A 24,543-nucleotide genomic window follows, 5' to 3' on the forward strand; every position below is an offset into this window, starting at 1 on the left:
TATTTGGTCACAGCATGACTGCAAGCTAATCAATGCTAACATGCTATTTAGGCTGGCTTTATGTACATATTGCATCATTATGCCTCACTTGTAGGTATATTTGAGCTCATTTAATTTCCTATGTCCTCTGTGTATTTAATTTTTATCTGCATTTCTCATGACGTATTATCTGTATGTAGTGTTGGCTGCATTTCTGATAGTTGTTTGTGTGCCATGTTGTTCCAGACCTCAGCAAACGTTACCCAGCTTGCATAGATTGTAATCAATTCCTTAGAAGAAGACAGCCTGCCATTTCCTTTAACATGGACACACACATCTATACCTTTGGCCATTCCAAGACAGTCATTTAGAGGAGTTATGTCACCCTCTGAGAAGGTTTACTAATGTTTTCCAATGTTGTAAAAATAAAAGTAGGCTAATATAGCTAATATAGACACTAAAATCATGTGTTGTCTTCATTATAACACTTGTATAAGACTTTTAAAGTAATTATGATAGTAGGCTAATATAACTAATACAGACACGTACATCATGTGTTGACTTCATTATATCACTTATAGAAGGCTTTTTCATTTTTTGCGGCTCCAAACCGATTTTTTTTTTTTTTTTTGGACCAAAATGGCTCTTTCAACATTTTGGGTTGCCGACCCCTGGCCTAAGCCTATAAACAATGTCAAATACAAGATGAGCTTCCTAAAAATATAAAATTTCCTTTGCTCAACAAAATGGCGCAGTGGAAGAATGGCCGTGCGCGACCCGAGGGTCCCTGGTTCAATCCCCACCTAGTACCAACCTCGTCATGTCCGTTGTGTCCTGAGCAAGACACTTCACCCTTGCTCCTGATGGGTGCTGGTTAGCGCCTTGCATGGCAGCTCCCTCCATCAGTGTGTGAATGTGTGTGTGAATGGGTAAATGTGGAAGTAGTGTCAAAGCGCTTTGAGTACCTTGAAGGTAGAAAAGCGCTATACAAGTACAACCCATTTATCATTTATTTATTAATAATAATAATAATAATAATAATGGATTTTATTTGTAAAAAGCACTTTACATTAAGTAAACAACCTCAAAGTGCTACAGTGTATTAAAAAATTAAAAATAAAAAGATAATAAAAAAATAAATAATAATAAAAACTAGAACAGCCAAATAGCTAAAACTAGTATGCATATATCTAAAACATTTTTTTTAATTTTTTTTATTTTTAAAGAAGGGTTTTTAAGTCTTTTTTAAAAGCATCCACAGTCTGTGGTGCCCTCAGGTGGTCAGGGAGAGCGTTCCACAGACTGGGAAAGGCGGAGCAGAACATATTATAAATACACCTTGTACGCAACATAAACACTGTTCAATTATATACACAGTAAAGACATGTGAAATATCCTCGTACACGTGTTAGTTAAACCTTTGTACAAATTATATACTATATACAAACAATTATACTTCCATTATTATTTATATCCCACATTTAGTTTGTAATTAACAATAATCATAGAATTAACTACTGTGTCGATTCAAGAGTGATATATTTTTCCAAGGCATTGCTCTTAAGTCATATTGAATATATGAAAGGGAAAAATATCCAAATCCGTTGCTATTCTTTATAAAGTAAAACACATGCTGAATAAGACATGTCTGCATATGTTTTATTATTCTTTTATTTTTCCATATTTAACATATTGTGTTGAAGTTTGGGGAAATGTTTATAAAACAAACATAGAGCCAATAATTCAACTTCAAAACAGGGGTCATTAGAATAATACACAACGTGTGCTACTATGAACATACCAATCCATTATTTATAAGTTCTAATGTGCTAACATTTTCAGACATTGTGTTTTTAAAAGCAATGGAAATTATGTTTGGAGTAAAGTGTGTAGGATGGGAAGCGACGTGAAGGCGTTGGTTTCTTTGATGTATTGTAATCCACAGGAATATTTTGTCTTGACCCGAGATCTACAAAGCGGAGAGGAAGCAGGACCTGACTCCCTTACAGGCACCTTTTCTTTGAACTATTTTGTGACAAAGGCAGCGGCTGTTTACGACCCCCTTCCTTTGGAAAAAGCTGTTGCCATTGTAATCAGGGAAAGTCCAAATAAAAGAGGAGGCGTACAATCTTTCGTCAGAGTGTGGGACGACGCCTACGCGTTTCTCCTCATTGAGCCAAATTTAATTCTGTCTCCGTTTAATTCATTGCTTCTTGTCTTGTTTAATAAAACCTGACAAAAACAAATTTAAATTTTACAGTAAAAATCTGGCAACTGAGCTGCATTTTTTTAACCATAAAAACAGCAGTATTGTTTTTTGGAAAACCACTTTGACACGTCTGCATTAGGCTGCCACACCTCTCCAATGGAGACGATAAGAGCGGAGGAGCACAATAAATATCACTGAGTGTCAAGGTAACAACATCGCATGATACAATAAAGTTATATCATGGCAGATTAGCACAATTACACCATGGAATATCATATTTCATCCAAATGGGATCACAGAGAAAATCGTTGATTCATTGGCAATAAAAAGCTGCTTCATTGCGCTAATAATTCCCAGCAACCGGTGTGGGGAGGACATTTAGTGCGGCTTTTTGTAAATCCTGTCCACACATTGGGAGATCTTTTCTGCTTTGTTTAGTCGCTGAGCTTGACTTTACGGGATTAAAACATGAAAAGCAGGAAAAATGTAGCACAGTGACTACAAGCCAGAGGTCAAATGTGCTGAAAGTCTCCACTAGAGCAAAGTGCTCACATGATATGAACATCAAATTAAATTTGATTTGATTAATCATCCATCTTCTTCCGCTTATCCGAGGTCGGGTCACGGGGGCAGCAGCCTAAGCAGAGAAGCCCAGACTTCCCTCTCCCCAGCCACTTCGTCCAGCTCCTCCCGGGGGATCCTGAGGCGTTCCCAGGCCAGCCGGGAGACATAGTCTTCCCAACGTGTCCTGGGTCTCCCCCGTGGCCTCCTACTGGTCGGACGTGCCCTAAACACCTCCTTAGGGAGGCGTTCGGGTGGCATCCTGACCAGATGCCAGAACCACCTCATCTGGCTCCTCTCCATGTGGAGGAGCAGCGGCTTTACTCTGAGTTCCTCCCGGATGACAGAACTTCTCACCCTATCTCTAAGGGAGAGACCCACCACCTGGCGGAGGAAACTCATTTGTACCCGTGATCTTGTCCTTTCGGTCATAACCCAAATGTTACGGCTCAGACTCCTGCCACCGGCGCTCAAACATCTGGGTGCTCCAGTGAGAGCACCGCGGGCCACGCCCATGGGTGTTCCCTCTCCACTGCTGGCGCACCTCCGCACGGCTGCAGGAGATCTGCAATCTGCGCACCTGCCTGGGATGAACGAGCTGCCTTCATAAGCCCGCACAACCTGCCATGCCGGGCCGGAATATAATCTTCTGTTGACGTCCCGTAAGCGATCATCCTGCTCTATGCATACTTTGCTTCGCTCTCTGTGTTTTCCACCGTCGTGTTTATATGGTCTCACGTTTTCCCTTGTCGTCCTTCCTGCAGTCTGCCTTTGTTCCACGTTTCGAGCTGTGCGTCTCGACATTCCTCGTTTCTCCCCCTGCTCCCCGGACTGTCTCTTGGATCTTGACCTCCCGCTTGGACACGGATCTCTTGACGCCTCTCTCTCTCTCTCGCCCTGGATCATCTGCCTGCCCAACGGACTGTCTTCCTGTCTTGTCCCTCCTCTCGCCCAACACAACACTAGGTAACACATACTGCACTTAATCACACACATAGTCACACACACTTTTGGATCTAGTTCACACTCCATTTCCATAGTTTATATTACTATTGTTTGATTATTATATATATATGGTGAATATATATAATAAATCTATAGAGATACATTGACCCCTGGTGTCCGTTGCCGTCACCTCCCTCTGCAAACCATAACACCAAAGCTTATGACCATAGGTGAGGATGGGAACATAGATACGACCGGTAAATTGAGAGCTTTGCCTTCCGGCTCAGCTCCTTCTTCACCACAACGGATCGATACAGCGTCTGCATTACTGAAGACGCCGCACTGATCCGCTGAAGACGCCGCACTGATCCGCCTGTCGATCTCACAATCCAAGACTCCGAGGTACTTGAACTCCTCCACTTGGGGCAAGATCTCCTCCCCAACCTGGAGATGGCACTCCACCCTTTCCTGGGCGAGAACCAAGACTCGGACTTGGAGGTGCTGATTCTCATCCCAGTCGCTTCGCACTCGGCTGCGAACCGGTCCAGTGAGATGCTTGAACCACCTCATCTGTCTCCTCTCCATGTGGAGGAGCAGCGGCTTTACTTTGAGTTCCTCCCGGATGACAGAGCTTCTCACCCTATCTCTAAGGGAGAGACCCGCCACCGGAAACTCATTTCGGCCGCTTGTACCCGTGATCTTGTCCGTTCGGTCATGACCCAAAGCTCATGACCATAGGTGAGGATGGGAACGTAGATCGACCGATAAATTTGGGGGGTTTGCCTTCCGGCTCAGCTCCTTCTTCACCACAACGGATCGATACAGCGTCCGCATTACTGAAGACGCCGCACCGATCCGCCTGTCGATCTCACCATCCAAGACTCCGAAGTACTTGAACTCCTCCACTTGGGGCAAGATCTCCTCCCCAACCTGGAGATGGCACTCCACCCTTTCCCGGGCGAGAACCAAGACTCGGACTTGGAGGTGCTGATTCTCATCCCAGTCGCTTTGCACTCGGCTGCGAACCGGTCCAGTGAGATGCCCGAACCACCTCATCTGGCTCCTCTCAATGTGGAGGAGCAGCGGCTTTACTCTGAGTTCCACCCGAATGACAGAGCTTCTCACCCTATCTCTAAGGGAGAGACCCGCCACCCGGCGGAGGAAACTCATTTGGGCCGCTTGTACCCGTGATCTTGTCCTTTCGGTCATAACCCAAAGCTCATGACCATAGGTGAGGATGGGAACGTAGATTGACCGGTAAATGGAGAGCTTTGCCTTCCGGCTCAGCTCCTTCTTCACCACAACGGATCGATACAGCGTCCGCATTACTGAAGACGCCGCACCGATCCGCCTGTCGATCTCACCATCCAAGACTCCGAGGTACTTGAACTCCTCCACTTGGGGCAAGATCTCCTCCCCAACCTGGAGATGGCACTGCACCCTTTCCCGGGCGAGAACCAAGACTCGGACTTGGAGGTGCTGATTCTCATCCCAGTCGCTTCGCACTCGGCTGCGAACCGATCCAGTGAGATGCCCGAACCACCTCATCTGGCTCCTCTCAATGTGGAGGAGCAGCGGCTTTACTCTGAGTGCCTCCCGGATGGCAGAGCTTCTCACCCTATCTCTAAGGGAGAGACCCGCCACCCGGCGGAGGAAACTCATTTGGGCCGCTTGTACCCGTGATCTTGTCCTTTCGGTCATAACCCAAAGCTCATGACCATAGGTGAGGATGGGAACGTAGATCGACCGGTAAATTGAGAGCTTTGCCTTCCGGCTCAGCTTTTTCTTCACCACAACGGATCGATACAGCATCCGCATTACTGAAGACGCCGCACCGATCCGCCTGTCGATCTCACGATCCACTCTTCCCTCACTCGTGAGCAAGACTCTGAGGTACTTGAACTCCACTTGGGGCAAGATCTCCTCCCCAACCTGGAGATGGCACTCCACCCTTTCCCGGGCAAGAACCAAGACTCGGACTTGGAGGTGCTGATTCTCCTCCCAGTCGCTTCACACTCGGCTGCGAACCGATCCAGTGAGATGCCTGAACCACCTCATCTGTCTCCTCTCCATGTGGAGGAGCAGCGGCTTTACTTTGAGTTCCTCCCGGATGACAGAGCTTCTCACCCTATCTCTACGGGAGAGACCCGCCACCCGGCGGAGGAAACTCATTTGGGCCGCTTGTACCCGTGATCTTGTCCTTTTGGTCATAACCCAAAGCTCATGACCATAAGTGAGGATGGGAACGTAGATCGACCGGTAAATGGAGAGCTTTGCCTTCCGGCTCAGCTCCTTCTTCACCACAACGGATCGATACAGCGTCCGCATTACTGAAGACGCCGCACCGATCCGCCTGTTGATCTCACCATCCACTCTTCCCTCACTTGTGAACAAGACTCCCAGGTACTTGAACTCCTCCACTTGGGGAAAGATCTCCTCCCCAACCCGGAGATGGCACTCCACCCTTTTCCGGGCGAGAACCATGGACTCGGACTTGGAGGTGCTGATTCTCATCCCAGTCGCTTCGCACTCGGCTGCGAACCGGTCCAGTGAGATGCCCGAACCACCTCATCTGGCTCCTCTCAATGTGGAGGAGCAACGGCTTTACTCTGAGTTACTCCCGGATGACAGAGCTTCTCATACTATCTCTACGGGAGAGACCCGCCACCCGGCGAAGGAAACTCATTTGGGCCGCTTGTACCCGTGATCTTGTCCTTTCGGTCATAACCCAAAGCTCATGACCACAGGTGAGGATGGGAACGTAGATCGACCGGTAAATTGAGAGCTTTGCCTTCCGGCTCAGCTCCTTCTTCACCACAACGGATCGATACAGCGTCCGCATTACTGAAGACGCCGCACCGATCCGCCTGTCGATCTCACCATCCAAGACTCCGAGGTACTTGAACTCCTCCACTTGGGGCAAGATCTCCTCCCCAACCTGGAGATGGAACTCCGGCCTTTCCCGGGCGAGAACCAAGACTCAGACTTGGAGGTGCTGATTCTCATCCCAGTTGCTTCGCACTCGGCTGCGAACCGGTCTAGTGAGATGCCCGAACCACCTCATCTGGCTCCTCTCAATGTGGAGGACCAGCGGCTTTACTCTGAGTTCCTCCTGGATGACAGAGCTTCTCACCCTATCTCTACGGGAGAGACCCGCCACCCGGCGGAGGAAACTCATTTGGGCCGCTTTTACCCGTGATCTTGTCCTTTCTGTCATAACCCAAAGCTCATGACCATAGGTGAGGATGGGAACGTAGATCGACTGGTAAATTGAGAGCTTTTCCTTCCGGCTCAGCTCCTTCTTCACCACAACGGATCGATACAGCGTCCGCATTACTGAAGACGCCGCACCGATCGGCCTGTCGATCTCACCATCCACTCTTCCCTCACTCGTGAACAAGACTCCGAGGTACTTGAACTCCTCCACTTGGGGTAAGATCTCCTCCCCAACTTGGAGATGGCACTCCACCCTTTCCCGGGCGAGAACCATGGACTCGGACTTGGAGGTGCTGATTCTCATCCCAGTCGCTTCACACTCGGCTGCGAACCGATCCAGTGAGAGCTGAAGATCCTGGCCAGATGAAGCCATCAGGACCACATCATCTGCAAAAAGCAGAGACCTAATCCTGCAGCCACCAAACCAGGTCCCTTCAACGCCTTGACTGCGCCTAGAAATTCTGTCCATAAAAGTCATGAACAGAATGGGTGACAAAGGGCAGCCTTGGCGGAGTCCAACCCTCACTGGTGCGGCTTATATCCCGGCGCGTTCTATAGTCCGGCAAACACGATCCACTTGAAGAGAAGTAAACATCAGCCATGTGGACGTGGGCATGAGGAGAGTAAGCAGACGTGATGCAGGCTGGCAGGAAGTAGTAAGAAGCAGTGAAGGACACCTACAGTGTGGTGGTGGAAGAAGTGACTGTAGGGAGAATACCAGAAGGTACCATCACACACACACACACACACACACACACACACACACACACACACACACACACACACACACAATAGTACTAGTGGCTGCACTCTCCACACCTCAATAATTGATTGTCTCTAAAAATACGAAGGCCATCATCTCAAGTGTGAGAACTCCAACACAAATCAAAGATTGTTCATCAGGACTTTCTGGAGCCGAATGAACGTGTTCAACCAGATTTTGGTTGAGTTCGAAGAAGATGAGGTCTAAGTCAAGACCTGACTCTCCTTGCAGGGTTTTTGGTGTACGATGATCACCAAGTCAATTATTCAGTCTTTTGTCATTTGTGCAACGGCGGCATCTCCTCAGCATGAATGTAGGCTTAGGGTTAGGGTTAGGGTTGGTACCAGTACCAAAATGTATTTCGATACTTTTCTAAATAAAGGGGACCACACAAAAATGTCATTATTGTCTTTATTTTAACAAAAAAATGTTAGTGTACATGAAACATATGTTTATTATTGTCATTTAGTCCTTAAATAAAATGTTGAACATACTAAAGTCATACTTCTTTTTTTTTCCAACACTTAAGTCTCCTGATCAACTTCAGATCCATCCGTCAATTATATGTAGTTATTATTTTTTTCCATTTTTTGGATTGTTTTATTCCTTTTTTGTCAAAGAAAACTTAGTTTTTTATGCCCTTTTCTCTCTTTTAATGGCAAAAACACAAAAAATGCAATATTTCCCCCACAAATTTTTCAAAGTGGAATATTTAGAGTGAAGTAATTGGAGGCTTAAATATGTCAATCATTCATAACAATCATTTTCATTAATTCTTTTTTGAGCTATGACAGTTTTTTTCTTTTAAAAATCTCACTAAAATTATTGGAGCTCCAAAAGGGCCCCACTCATAAAAGTGTTAAAAAGGTCATCCTTTTTTTTTTTTCCCCCAACACTTAAGTCTCCTGATCAACTTCCGTCAATTCAATGTTTTTATTATTTTTCCTTTTTTGTTTGTCTGTTTTATTCCCTTTTTGTCAAAGAAAACTTGAGGTTTTTTTTTTTATGGCAAACACGCAAAATATGCAATATCTTCCCCAAAAAATATTTCAAAGTGGAATATTTAGATTGGTCAATAATTCCTAACATGGATTTTGATTCATTATTATTTTTTGAGCAATTACAGCTATTAGAATAATTGTTTTTAAATGATCACAAAAACTTTGTATTACATTGAGTTCCTGACAAGAAGACAAAGGCTGTCTTTGAAACCTACCAAGAGTAAGGCTCGTAAAACTCCACTATGTGGGGGCGGACGGACAAGATGAAGGTATGAATGTGTTCCTGTGTTCTTTCATGTATGGTAATCAACATAAATATATTGTTCTAGCCAAAGGACTTCAAGGCGGAGAGATGACAGGATCTGCCCAATTTCCAGACGACCTCTTTTTGAAGTATTTTTACGAACTCTTTTTGAACTATTTTATGGACCTCTTTTTGAACTATTTTACGAACTCTTTTTGAACTGACCTTTTCTCTGAAATTTTTGCGACCTTTTCTGTGAAATTTTTGTGACCTTTGTCCTTTGGAAACAGCAGTGGCCTTGTGGTCGGGGTTAGGGTGCAAAATAAAAGAAAGGAGGCGTGCTATCTTTTGGCAGAGCGTGCTGAGATACCGTACAAGGGTACAGTGTAAAGGCGACTCTCCTCAATATTGAGTCCAAATTGAATTCTGTCTCTGTTTGATTCTTTGCTTCTTGTCTTGTTTAATAAATGTCATCAGTGTTTGAACCTGACAACAGCTTAAAAAAAAAAAAAACAGCCTGCATGGAAGATTTGCGTTATTAGAGACAACATTGCAACTTGTTCTCGTTACATTTTTTTTGTTAATAGTATGTTTAGTATTAAAACATTAGCTGCAGGCTACAAATGGCCCCCGCACCACACTTTGGACACCACTGCTCCAGAACAATATTAGTGACTCCTGGCTGCAACACAGCAAACAAAGGTCAAACAATCTTTGGTTGTATTTATTTGACAAATACTCATTTGTGTCATCTGGTCGCTGTCATATTGTGTATGAAGGGCTTTAATTGGCCATCAACAATCGACAACACTCTGCGGCCAGTTCAAGTCAGGCTTTCAAAATAAAAGCATGCTAATCAAATAAGTGTAGATCGATTATGTGTGGTCCTGCAGAAATGATTAGGCAGACCACAGGTGCTGTCCTATTCTTCTGATTAGTGATTTACTAAAAGTTTACGTGTGCTAAAACACTGATAGCACACGCAAAGCTGATCTACTAAAGATGTGCAAAGTAGATTGTGTCCGTAAAGTGAGCAGGATAAAGTGTGCAATCCATTTTGCGTCTGTCTTCATTAATATACAAAATATATGCTGACCATCACAACGGCCACAATACTGGGAGGAGAATATTCAAATATAACTATTTAGCACACGCACGGTGATTTATCAACACTCATCACCGTTTTACGAGCACTATTTTGGCGTTTTAGGGCGTGCAAACTGATAGTTCAACACCTGGCTGCAGGATCAGTGCTCAAGCTGCAAAGACAGAAGATTGACAGACGAGAATCCTCCGTCCTGCGAATGTCTGTCAAGAAGTGTTGTCTATTCAGCAATTTACTTTTATAATTGTATAGCTGCTGGATGACTTATAGGGCTAGTTAGAACAAATTCAATTTATGCAATTTCGTGTCATTTAACGTTGTTTTCTTTCTATAATACACAGGTGTCAAAGTCAAGGCCTAACTGAGTGTGCAGCCCAATACGTCTCTCCTCATTGAGCAAAATTGAACTCTGTCTCTGCATGATTCCTTGCTTCTTGTCTTGTTTAATAGATGCCATCAGTGTTTGAACCCGAAAAATAGTCCGTCTGCGTCAGCGTTTAGAATAACAATATCACTTATATTTAGTACCGCATTTTTCGGAGTATAAGTCGCTCCGGAGTATAAGTCGCACCGGCCGAAAATGCATAATAAAGAAGGAAAAAAACATATATAAGTCGCAATTTTGGGGGAAAATGTATTTGATAAAAGCCAACAGCAAGAATAGACATTTGAAAGGCAATTTAAAATAAATCAAGAATAGTGAACAACAGGCTGAATAAGTGTACGTTATATGAGGCATAAATAACCAACTGGTATGTTAACGTAACATATTATGGTAAGAATCATTCAAATAACTATAACATATAGAACATGCTATACGTTTACCAAACAATCTGTCACTCCTAATCGCTAAATCCCATGAAATCTTATACGTCTAGGTCAGGGGTCGGCAACCTTTACCAGTCAAAGAGCCATTTTGACCAGTTTCACAAATTAAAGAAAACAATGGGAGCCACAAATTTTTTTTGAAATATAAAATGAAATAACACTGCATACAAAGTTTTTTTTATGCTTTGTGCTATGTATAAACCAAGGGTCTCAGACACGCAGCCCACACCTTAATATGAAAAGTGAATGTTCGAGCGGCCCGCGAGTTTTATATGAATGTCGGTGGACAGCGTCATACTTGCCAACCCTCACGATTTTTCCTGCAGATTCCGAATTTCAGGGCAACTATTCTCTCGAACGTGCCGTGATGGTACAGCATTTGGCGCGCCGGCCCAGCAACACGTTGTATGCAGCTTCTGCTTTCTCACGTAAGTGACAGCAAGAAATACTTGCTCAACAGCCACACAGGTTACACTGACGGTGGCGGTATAAAAAACTTTAACACTCTTACTAATAATGCGCCACACTGTGAACCCACACCAAACAAGAATGACAAACACATTTCGGGTGAACATCTGCACCGTAACACAACATAAATACAACAGAACAAATACCCAGAATCCCATGCAGCCATAACTCTTCCGGGCTACATTATACACCCCCGTTACCAAACCCCTCCCACCTCAACCGACGTAGGGGGGGGGGTTGTTTAAGGGGTGTTTAATGTAGCCCGGAAGAGTCAGGGCTGCATGGGATTCTGGGTATTTGTTCTGTGGTGTTTATGTTGTGTTAAGGTGCAGATGTTCTCCCGAAATGTGTTTGTCATCCTTGTTTGGTTTTGGTTCAAAGTGTGGCGCATTATTAGTAAAAGTGTTAAAGTTGTTTTATATGGCCACCGTCAGTGTAACCTGTGTGGCTGTTGACCAAGTATGCCTTGCTGTCACGTACGTGTGCAAGCAGAATATGCATATAACAAGAGGCTGGGCTAAGCTGGCATGCTGTTAAAACAGGTTGTAGTGGGCGCTAAATGCTGTACCATCATGGCACGCCCTTATTATGTTAGGGTGAAAATCGGAGAATATTAATCCCGGGTGTTTTCTGCGAGAGTCTCCCGTCGGCAAGTATGCAGCTAAGCCGCATCAGAGTGATCAAAGAGCCGCATGCGGCTCCGGAGCCGCGGGTTGCAGACCCCTGGTCTAGTCTCTTACGTGAATGAGATAAATAATATTATTTGATATTTTACACTAATGGGTTCATCATTTCACACATAAGTCGCTCCTGAGTATAAGTCGCACCCCCGGCCAAACTATGAAAAAAACTGCCACTTATAGTCCGAAAAAATACGGTATATTTTCTGGTCATGACGTGTAAATGGAGAATTGTTGGATGTTTCTAGAGAGAGTATGATGAGAGAACCCTCCATCTGTTGAATTAATTGTTGGCTGTTTATTTACCATTTCAAATGCATACAAAAGCCAATCATAAATGTTCTTGTCTTACGTGAGAAATGTGAATGATAAACAGCACATCTCTTTCCGATGTTTGTATCAGTGACGTGCAGTCACTAGAGGCAAGTGAGGCCCCGCCTCACCTGCCATCATGGAAAGAAAAAAAATGTAAAAAGAAAAAAATATATATTAAATTGTTAAATGTATCCAGTGATTATACTATAAAGTTATTTTCCATTTAACTTCACCAGTTTTAGATTATTTTTATTCAAAATCGCTGAATTTTCACATTTGCCGTTCAAATACTGAGAAGAGACGGTGCGGTGATCAGCAGCCAGTTGAGGCACGTCACTCAGTGCCTCAACATGGACGGACTCGGCTAACTGCTGGCCTGCTGTGCAGTGAGACTGTATTGCTATATGAACTATATTGTACATTTCCATAGTTTAGTTAGCTGAGGTATATAATGTACAGTGTATTTTGTCAACAACTGTATGTGTGTAACGTATTTCTTGTGCTGAGCAATCATAAAACGGCTGCAAAAGACGCACTGGCTGAGGCTCGCCTCCTGCACCCCCGCCGTAGAATTGTTATATCAACTAAAGCCCACACTTAAACTTTCCACGTGCAAGATTGAATCTATTTAAAAAAGTTATTTCATAAGAAGCCAAAAAGTGCAAAAACAATAATGTTCATGTTGGAGGAGTTGTGAATGACTGCAGGGCCACAACATTAGGTACACCTGCAGAGTGCAGGTGTACCTAATTCACAACTCCTCCAACACGAACATTATTGTTTTTGCACTTTTTGGCTTCTTATTAAATAACTTTTGTAACCTATTTTTATGGGCTTTCCTCTTTGTGATGTTAACTTCCTGTTATGCGCTGTTATACAGTTTATGCCTTGAGCTCTTATTTTGAAGGCGCTAAGAGCGGAATTTTGACACGTTGTAGTGGAGCGGAGGTTTTTGAAAGAAGGTAAATAAAGTGGTCCTCGTGTAAACTGGAGCCTCCGTGTTTGTTATTTTGTAGTTTCATACAGTATAGGCGACATTCATAAACCCTCGGTTACACTTTTTTAAATAGATTCAATCTTGCACGTGGAAAGTTGAAGTGAGGGCTTTAGTTGATATAACACTCCCGTCAGGGGGTTCATTAATCCAGCACAACAGCGGCGCATTTCTAAGTAAAGGTAAGACCATAATAACGTTTTTTTATTAAATGTGCTTTTTTGTGTGCTACAGTTTGTATGTGTAAAGTTAAAGTAAAGTTAAAGTAGCAATGATTGTCACACACACACTAGGTGAGTATTTCCAGTATGTCAGAGTGCAGAAGTGTTACTATTGTCATGTCGATCTCCGAAAATAGCTGAAAGTATTCAGAGCGCAATATTCAAAATGGTCAACTGAATTTGTGGCATTTTGTGACGTTTTGACAGTCTTTTTACATACTTTGCGGAATGTAAACACGATTGGATTTGGTTTTAATGAATACCGTATTTTTCGGACTATAAGTCGCAGTTTTTTTCATAGTTTGAACGAGCTCCAGTGCGACTTATATATGTTTTTTTCCTTCTATATTATGCATTTTCGGCAGGTGGGACTTATACTCGGGTGGGACTTATACTCAGAAAAATACGGTACAATGAAACACAAATACGGTAAGCATATAAAGTCAACTTGTTTTTCCACCTTACTGCTACTTTAAACATTCTGTATTCCAGTATCAAGGCCAGATTGGGAGGAGAAATGCAGTCCTGTGGGACCTCTGAGACTGTGGAAGGGCTGAATCAGTGTACCTAATGTTGTGGCCCAGTGAGTAATTGTGAGCACGGTGACGTCAGGAAGACATGGAACATGCTGGGTTCCGCTGGACTCAAACGGCGTTGTATAACCCTCGTGCCCCGTCGAGCTGTGCAGCGGCCCAGCGCTGACAGTGAAGGTCACACGTACTGACAGTGAAGGTCACACCAGTCCTCCTCCATTGCCGTTTTTACACTCCCGAGACACATTCGGGGTTATCGGAAAGAATCAGCTTTCTTCTAACGTTATCCTCGGCATTTCCTGCCAGCCGTCATGAGGACTGTAAGATGCTATCATGTTATACAGTATGTCATAGTCCAGGTCAATCATCAATCAATCAATGTTTATTTATATAGCCCTAAATCACAAGTGTCTCAAAGGGCTGCACAAGTCACAACCACATCCTCGGTTCAGAGCCCACATAAGGCCACCCTTTTCTGGGAGACTCCCGAAATTCAGCGCCTCTCCCGAAAACCTCCCGGGACAAATATTCTCCCGAAAATCTCCCGATTTTCAGCCGGAGCTGGAGGCCACGCCCCCTCCAGCTCCATGCGGACCTGAGTGAGGACAGCCTTTTTTCATGACGGGAGGACAACAGGGTGACAAGAACTAAATCATCCAGACTAGAGATACATTGTATTATTATGTTTATCTTACCTAAAAATAAATATATTTATTAATTTAAAAAAAACAAAAAACTAAATACATTTTTACTATATTTTGCTAAAAACATCAAAATTAATTGTATTTTTTCTGACTCCTTATTACATCCAGGCATTAAAATTATACTTTAAAATAAACATATTTGAAATAATTTATTTTAAATTATCATAATAATTCATTTAAAATGACCATATTTAATTATTTAAATAATTGCTTGTTTATCAACAACTTTAGCATTTTATTCATTACATTTTGAAGCTCTCAGAAGCCAAGTTATGTTATATTCCTGAATATTTATTAATGCAAGTTTGAAGTATCAATTATCTAAACACAGTTTTGTTTGCATATTTTCAGGATATATATATATATATATATATATATATATATATATATATATATATATATATATATATATATATATATATATATATATATATATATAAAATACTCCAATACAACAAGGTTGGCAAGTATGACATAAGGGCAAGGAAAAATGTGAATGACTATGAGAAACCTTGGAGAGGACCGCAGATGTGGGTGATATATATACATATATATAACAACAGTCGATATTTATTGATTTATTTTATTTTATTTTTTTCTTATAAAATAAAAGTGAGCTTTTGTTAAACCAAATATTGTGTTTTTTTCCATATACAACAACCTATCTGGATTCGATAAGAGAATCGATAAGGAATCGGTTCGATAATAGGCTCGAACTCTATAATTTCTTATCAAACATCATCCCTACACATAACCATGTTAAGCACTAAGCAAGAGCTCTGGAATGTAAACAGAGGTGTGTGGATCGTTACAAATATCGACAATAACAACACCAAGTATAGTACCAGTACACGGTCAATACTGCAGGGATTTGATCGGTATGTGTTATTATCAGAGTAGGCCTGGGCCGATATTCGATAAGTCAGTCAATTAACCGAGTCGTTAAGTTTCCCAGCGTGGATAAATTGCCATGTGTATGCTTCTGGAGCCTTCACACTTTTCTTCGCTTTTAGCAGCTAAGTGCGTTTGGATACCTGTGTTTGGTACCGGTACCAAAGTGTATTTCGATACTTTTCTAAATAAAAGGGGACCACAAAAAATGTTGGCTTTATTTTAACAAAAAAAAATGGGGTACATTCTAACATATGTTTATTATATCATAGAATAGAAGAATAAGTGATTATTACATTTTAACAGAAGTGTAGATAGAACATGTTAAAACAGAAAACAGCGTGACACCTACCCTTTACATCAATATTTTTTAACCATATTATTATTGGTTTATTAGGTATTGTATTTTATTGTATGATCCTGTAACTACTTGGTATCAGATCCATACCTAAATGTGTGGTATCATTCAAAACTAATGTCAAGTATCAAAGAAAAGAAGAATAAGTGATTATTACATTTTAACAGAAGTGTAGATAGAACATGTTAAAACAGAAAATAAGCAGATATTAACAGTAAATGAACAAGTAGATGAATAATCGATTTTTAGAGTTTGTCCCTCATAATGTGTACAAAATAATAGGTGTATAAATGACACAATATGTTACTGCATACGTCAGCAGACTAATTAGGAGTCTTTGTTTGTTTACTTACTACTAAAAGACAAGTTGTCTATTTTATTTAAGGACTAAATGACAATAATAAACATATGTTTCATGTACACTAACATTTTTTGTTCAAATAAAGACAATAATTACATTTATTTAGAGATTTCTGCACCGGTACCAAAATACTAGTATGGAGACAACCCTAGTTTGGAGTAATATGAATCGGCTACAAGGGAAACAAATTGCTCAACAACCTGAGATTAATGCAAAATTGAAAAATATCAAGATAAAGTAAATATTCTTAAATAAAAGTATATTCTGTTTGACTTCTGGTTGGGAGTTGGGGTTGCCTGGTGAACAACAAACCGGTCAAGGTTGCCACCGTTTTTCCCCCCGTCTCTCATATTGTATATGGTAAAAGCTCACTCAAAGGTCTTTATGTGAGTCTGCCATTTTATTCAATGTTCCAGTATTTGTAGTTCCAACAACAAAATACCCAGGGTACCACATGAAGACCTAAAATGGCACAAGTCACTACACACACTTTCAGCCTCATCTGCCTTACTTTTTAACTTTTATCATTCGTGGCAATGCACCTTTAATTCGGTGCTTTTGCGTGTGCAAAGCACTTTGAAGAGTCGTGCATCATAAAGCCGCGCAGGTAGGAAAATAGATTTTCCAATGAACTAATTTTAATGGCAAACCTGGCGACAACTATTTATGGCGACATAGGAGACAAGGAAACAGGTTAGAAATGTGTGAATGATACATTAGCAATGTTAGCTCAAGTTGTTGTGTAACTAGCTTAGCCTTCTATTGTTAAGACAACAGTGTCACCGTCCTCCGGCAAAATGAAAAATGATTTTCCTAAAAAAGACTTTTAATCGTATCCGTTTGGCAATGGACAAGTAAGTTATATAATCCATTATTGTTGTGCAGCACTTTGGAAACATTTTGTTGTTTGAATGTGCTATATAAATAAAGTGGATTGGATTGATTGGATTATTACGTCCGCGATGTAGCTCGTAGCATAGCGTTTAGCCTTAAGCTTTCATTGTTTACAACTAGAAGCAGCTGTTATTTACATGATATAGGATGTAAAAGCCTTTTATTGTCAATATATACATACACTACATTGCCAAAAGTATTTGGCCACCCATCCAAATGATGAGAATCAGGTGTCCTAATGACTTGGCCCGGTGTAACCAAAATATTAGGAACATGTGTTAAGTATGTAAATTAGGAAAGCAAAATATTAGGAACATGTGTCAAGTATGTAAATTAGGTAAGCAAAATATTAGGAACATGTGTCAAGTATGTAAATTAGGTAAGCAAATATTAGGAACATGTGTCCAGTATGTAAATTAGGCAACCAAAATATTAGGAACATGCATCAAGTATGTAAATTAGGTAACCAAAATATTAGGAACATGTGTCAAGTATGTACATTAGGTAACCAAAATATTAGGAACATGTGTCAAGTATGTAAATTAGGTAACCAAAATATTCTGAACATGTGTCAAGTATGTAAATTAGGCAACCAAAATATTCTGAACATGTGTCCAGTATGTAAATTAGGTAACCAAAATATTAGGAACATGTGTCAAGTATGTAAATTAGGTAACTAAAATATTAGGAACATGTGTCAAGTATGTAAATTAGGTAACTAAAATATTAGGAACATGTGTCAAGTATGTAAATTAGGTAACCAAAATATTAGGAACATGTGTCAAGTATGTAAATTAGGTAACCAAAATATTAGGAACATGTGTCAAGTAAGTAAATTAGGTAACCAAAATATTAGGAACATGTGTCAAGTATGTAAATTAGGTAACCAAAATATTCTGAACATGTGTCAAGTATGTAAATTAGGTAACCAAAATATTAGGAACATGTGTCAAGTATGTAAATTAGGTAACCAAAATATTAGGAACAAGTGTCAAGTAAGTAAATTAGGTAACCAAAATTTTAGGAACATGTGTAAAGTATGTAAATTAGGTAGCCAAAATATTAGGAACATGTGTCAAGTATTTACATTAGGTAATTAAAATATTAGGAACATGTGTCAAGTATGTAAATTAGGTAACCAAAATATTAGGGACATGTGTCAAGTATGTAAATTAGGTAACCAAATATTAGGAACATGTGTCAAGTATGTAAATTAGGTAACCAAAATATTAGGAACATGTGTTAAGTATGTAAATTAGGTAACTAAAATATTCTGAACATGTGTCAAGTATATAAATTAGGTAACCAAAATATTAGGAACATGTGTCAAGTATGTAAATTAGGTAACCAAAATATTAGGAACATGTGTCAAGTTTGTAAATTAGGTCACCAAAAATCCAGAACATGTGTCTAGTATTTAAATTAGGTAACCAAAATATTAGGAACATGTGTCAAGTATTTAAATGAGGTAACCAAAATATTAGGAACATGTGTCAAGTATGTAAATTAGGTCACCAAAGTATTAGGAACATGTGTCAAGTAAGTAAATTAGGTAATCAAATATTAGGAACATGTGTCAAGTAAGTAAATTAGGTCACCAAAAATCCAGAACATGTGTCTAGTATTTAAATTAGGTAACCAAAATCTTAGGAACATGTGTCAAGTATGTCAATTAGGTAATTAAAATATTAGGGACATGTGTCAAGTATGTAAATTAGGTAACCAAAATATTAAGAACATGTGTCAAGTATGTAAATTAGGTAACCAAAATATTAGGAACATGTGTAAAGTATGTAAATTAGGTAACCAAAATATTAGGAACATGTGTCAAGTATTTACATTAGGTAATTAAAATATTAGGAACATGTGTCAAGTATGTAAATTAGGCAACCAAAATATTCTGAACATGTGTCCAGTATGTAAATTAGGTAACCAAAATATTAGGAACATGTGTCAAGTATGTAAATTAGGTAACTAAAATATTAGGAACATGTGTCAAGTATGTAAATTAGGTAACCAAAATATTAGGGACATGTGTCAAGTATGTAAATTAGGTAACCAAAATATTAGGAACATGTGTTAAGTATGTAAATTAGGTAACTAAAATATTCTGAACATGTGTCAAGTATGTAAATTAGGTAACCAAAATATTAGGAACATGTGTCAAGTATGTAAATTAGGTCACCAAAAATCCAGAACATGTGTCTAGTATTTAAATTAGGTAACCAAAATCTTAGGAACATGTGTCAAGTATGTAAATTAGGTAATTAAAATATTAGGGACATGTGTCAAGTATGTAAATTAGGTAACCAAAATATTAGGAACATGTGTCAAGTATGTAAATTAGGTAACCAAAATATTAGGGACATGTGTCAAGTAAGTAAATTAGGTAACCAAAATTTTAGGAACATGTGTAAAGTATGTAAATTAGGTAACCAAAATATTAGGAACATGTGTCAAGTATTTACATTAGGTAATTAAAATATTAGGAACATGTGTCAAGTATGTAAATTAGGTAACCAAAATATTAGGGACATGTGTCAAGTATGTAAATTAGGTAACCAAATATTAGGAACATGTGTCAAGTATGTAAATTAGGTAACCAAAATATTAGGACCATGTGTTAAGTATGTAAATTAGGTAACTAAAATATTCTGAACATGTGTCAAGTATGTAAATTAGGTAACCAAAATATTAGGAACATGTGTCAAGTATGTAAATTAGGTAACCAAAATATTAGGAACATGTGTCAAGTTTGTAAATTAGGTCACCAAAATATTAGGAACATGTGTCAAGTATGTAAATTAGGTAACCAAAATATTAGGAACATGTGTCAAGTTTGTAAATTAGGTCACCAAAAATCCAGAACATGTGTCTAGTATTTAAATTAGGTAACCAAAATATTAGGAACATGTGTCAAGTATTTAAATGAGGTAACCAAAATATTAGGAACATGTGTCAAGTATGTAAATTAGGTCACCAAAGTATTAGGAACATGTGTCAAGTATGTTAATTAGGTAATCAAATATTAGGAACATGTGTCAAGTATGTAAATTAGGTCACCAAAGTATTAGGAACATGTGTCAAGTATGTCAATTAGGTAATCAAATATTAGGAACATGTGTCAAGTATGTAAATTAGGTAACCAACATATTAGGAACATGTGTCAAGTAAGTAAATTAGGTAACCAAAATATTAGGAACATGTGTCAAGTATGTAAATTAGGTCACCAAAAATCCAGAACATGTGTCTAGTATTTAAATTAGGTAACCAAAATCTTAGGAACATGTGTCAAGTATGTAAATTAGGTAATTAAAATATTAGGGACATGTGTCAAGTATGTAAATTAGGTAACCAAAATATTAGGAACATGTGTCAAGTATGTAAATTAGGTAACCAAAATATTAGGAACATGTGTCAAGTAAGTAAATTAGGTAACCAAAATTTTAGGAACATGTGTAAAGTATGTAAATTAGGTAACCAAAATATTAGGAACATGTGTCAAGTATTTACATTAGGTAATTAAAATATTAGGAACATGTGTCAAGTATGTAAATTAGGTAACCAAAATATTAGGGACATGTGTCAAGTATGTAAATTAGGTAACCAAATATTAGGAACATGTGTCAAGTATGTAAATTAGGTAACCAAAATATTAGGAACATGTGTTAAGTATGTAAATTAGGTAACTAAAATATTCTGAACATGTGTCAAGTATGTAAATTAGGTAACCAAAATATTAGGAACATGTGTCAAGTATGTAAATTAGGTAACCAAAATATTAGGAACATGTGTCAAGTTTGTAAATTAGGTCACCAAAATATTAGGAACATGTGTCAAGTATGTAAATTAGGTAACCAAAATATTAGGAACATGTGTCAAGTTTGTAAATTAGGTCACCAAAAATCCAGAACATGTGTCTAGTATTTAAATTAGGTAACCAAAATATTAGGAACATGTGTCAAGTATTTAAATGAGATAACCAAAATATTAGGAACATGTGTCAAGTATGTAAATTAGGTCACCAAAGTATTAGGAACATGTGTCAAGTATGTCAATTAGGTAATCAAATATTAGGAACATGTGTCAAGTATGTAAATTAGGTCACCAAAGTATTAGGAACATGTGTCAAGTATGTCAATTAGGTAATCAAATATTAGGAACATGTGTCAAGTATGTAAATTAGGTCACCAAAGTATTAGGAACATGTGTCAAGTATGTCAATTAGGTAATCAAATATTAGGAACATGTGTCAAGTATGTAAATTAGGTCACCAAAAATCCAGAACATGTGTCTAGTATTTAAATGAGGTAACCAAAATCTTACGAACATGTGTCAAGTATGTCAATTAGGTAATTAAAATATTAGGGACATGTGTCAAGTATGTAAATTAGGTAACCAAAATATTAGGAACATGTGTCAAGTATGTAAATTAGGTCACCAAAAATCCAGAACATGTGTCAAGTATTTAAATTAGGTAACCAAAATATTAGGAACATGTGTCAAGTATGTCAATTAGGTAATTAACATATTAGGAACACCTGTCATGCATCTATAATGTAACCAAAATATTAGGAACATGTGTCAAGTATTTAAATTAGGTAACCAAAATATTAGGAACATGTGTCAAGTATGTCAATTAGGTAACCAAATATTAGGAACACCTGTCATGCATCTATAATGTAACCAAAATATCCAGAATATGTGTCAAGTATTTAAATTAGGTAACCAAAATATTAGGAACATGTGTCAAGTATGTAAATTAGGTAACCAAATATTAGGAACACCTGTCATGCATCTATAATGTAACCAAAATATCCAGAATATGTGTCAAGTATTTAAATTAGGTAACCAAAATATTAGGAACACTTGTCATGCATTTATAATGTCACCAAAATATTAGGAACATGTGTCAAGTATGTAAATTAGGCAACCAAAATATTAGGAACATGTGTCAAGTATGTAAATTAGGTAACCAAAATATTAGGAACATGTGTCTAGTATGTAAATTAGGTAACCAAAATATTAGGGACAACTGTCATGCATCTATAATGTAACCAAAATATTAGGAACATGTGTCAAGTATGTAAATTAGGTAACCAAAATATTAGGAACATGTGTCAAGTATGTCAATTAGGTAACCAAAATAATAGGAAAATGTGTCATGCATCTATAATGTAACCAAAATATTAGGAACATGTGTCAAGTATTTAAATTAGGTAACCAAAATATTAGGAACATGTGTCAAGTATTTAAATTAGGTAACCAAAATATTAGGAACATGTGTCAAGTATGTAAATTAGGTAACCAAAATATTAGGAACATGTGTCAAGTATGTCAATTAGGTAACCAAAATAATAGGAAAATGTGTCATGCATCTATAATGTAACCAAAATATTAGGAACATGTGTCAAGTATTTAAATTAGGTAACCAAAATTTTAGGAACATGTGTCAAGTATTTAAATTAGGTAACCAAAATATTAGGAACATGTGTCAAGTATGTAAATTAGGTAACTAAAATATTAGGAACATGTGTCAAGTATGTAAATTAGGTAACCAAAATATTAGGAACATGCATCGAGTATGTAAATGAGGTGACTAAAAATATTAGGAACACCTGTCATGCATCTATAATGTAACCAAAATATCCAGAACATGTGTCAAGTATTTAAATAAGGTAACAAAAATATTAGGAACATGTGTCAAGTATGTAAATTAGGTAACTAAAATATTCTGAACATGTGTTAAGTATTTAAATTAGGTAACCAAAATATTAGGAACATGTGTCAAGTTTGTAAATTAGGTAACCAAAATATTAGGAACATGTGTCAAGTATGTAAATTAGGTCACCAAAATATTCAGAATATGTGTCAAGTATGTAAATTAGGTAACCAAATATTAGGAACATGTGTAAATTAGGTAACTGAAATATTAGGACCACTAAAAATCCAAACAATGACCACAGCAGGCCTATACTGTACATACTGTATATACTGTACATACCGTACATACTGTAATGACTTCATAATCTCCACTCAAAGCCATTTTGCTGTAGAAGAAAAGATGTTCTGATGTAAAGTGCATCACTTTGGTTATTAGAAGATCATCTCTAACTTGCAACACATTTCAGTGACCATTTGACGATGAAAAGAATGTTTGATCCTCTTTGAAGGACGCCCCCCTGTACACTTTTGGAAGGATTAAAGCGGGATTACTCACTCGGTGACAGGCTGGTGACAAGCAGAAGCAGCGCCGCGATCACCGGCGTCTTCATGGTTGCTCCCCCGCCGTCAGCTGCAGCCTGCACGACGCACGACGCGCGTCAACTCGCCGCTCTGTTGTAGACTCGGACTGGGGAAAGATTGAGACAATTAGGCGTGAAAAGGCAGTCCTCCGAGGGGGGAAAAAGTGTCTATTAGAAGCGGGGAGACTTCCACTCACCGCTACCCGGGCGCAGGTTGCTCTTTGCAAGGAGCGCACCGATCGTGCGCAGCGGCACCCGGCTAACAAGAGCAGCAATCTCCCCCCCCGCCGTGGTTCACGTCCTCTTTGGCCGACGCGGAGAGGAGAAATGTGGGTCAGGAGCGAGCGAGCAGCGGCGGCGGCGGCGGCACAATCGTTCCGGTTCGCCGGTGCTCACATGGCCCGGCACACCGCTTAGTGCGCTCCCCAGCCGGGCGGCACTTGCGCGACACCTCGGTGTTAACGAGCGGAGGTGAGAAGGAACACGTCGAAAAAGACAAAACGTAAAAAAAAAAAAAAACTCACTACAATGTTTAATTAATTTTTTTAAAAGGAGTGAAGTGTTTATTATGGAGCTTTTAGGCCTGATGTGCAAGAGGAGAGGAGCCTCCCTGCGGTGAGAGAGCATCACATTAGTCTCTCCGGCCTGCCTGGGAAATGACAAAGATGACATAGGAGGACGTGAAATAGTCCGGGGAGGTGATTTAGGGAAATGAATCATTACAAACGTGGAGTGAAGTGAATTATATTTATATAGCGCTTTTCTCTAGTGACTCAAAGCGCTTTTACATAGTGAAAGCCAATATCTAAGTTCCATTTAAAGCAGTGTGGGTGGCACTGGGAGCAGGTGGGTAAAGTGTCTTGCCCGTACTTGCCAACCCTCCCGGATTTTCCGGGAGACTCCCGAAATTCAGCGCCTCTCCCGAAAACCTCCCGGGACAAATTTTCTCCCGAAAATCTCCCGAAATTCAGGCCGAGTTCTTGGTTTCTTATGTGGGTTTATTGTTAGGCAGTTTCATTAACGTCCTC

The 24,543-nt window shown here is 39.4% G+C and overlaps 1 protein-coding gene across 2 annotated transcripts in view; it reads right to left on the reverse strand.

Annotated features, from left to right (window-relative positions):
- The window catches only part of LOC133577082 (neuronal acetylcholine receptor subunit beta-2-like), a 70,973-nt gene extending 47,350 nt beyond the window's left edge, over positions 1-23,623 (reverse strand). For both annotated transcript variants that reach the window (XM_072912510.1, XM_072912509.1), the window contains exon 1: positions 23,491-23,623. In XM_072912510.1, coding sequence (XP_072768611.1) covers positions 23,491-23,545 — 55 coding nt within the window. In that variant the 5' untranslated portion in view covers positions 23,546-23,623. The remainder of the gene's footprint in view (positions 1-23,490) is intronic.
- Between the last annotated feature and the right edge of the window lie 920 nt (positions 23,624-24,543).

Source organism: Nerophis lumbriciformis, linkage group LG36 (genome assembly GCF_033978685.3).
Source record: "Nerophis lumbriciformis linkage group LG36, RoL_Nlum_v2.1, whole genome shotgun sequence".
Taxonomy (NCBI): domain Eukaryota; kingdom Metazoa; phylum Chordata; class Actinopteri; order Syngnathiformes; family Syngnathidae; genus Nerophis; species Nerophis lumbriciformis.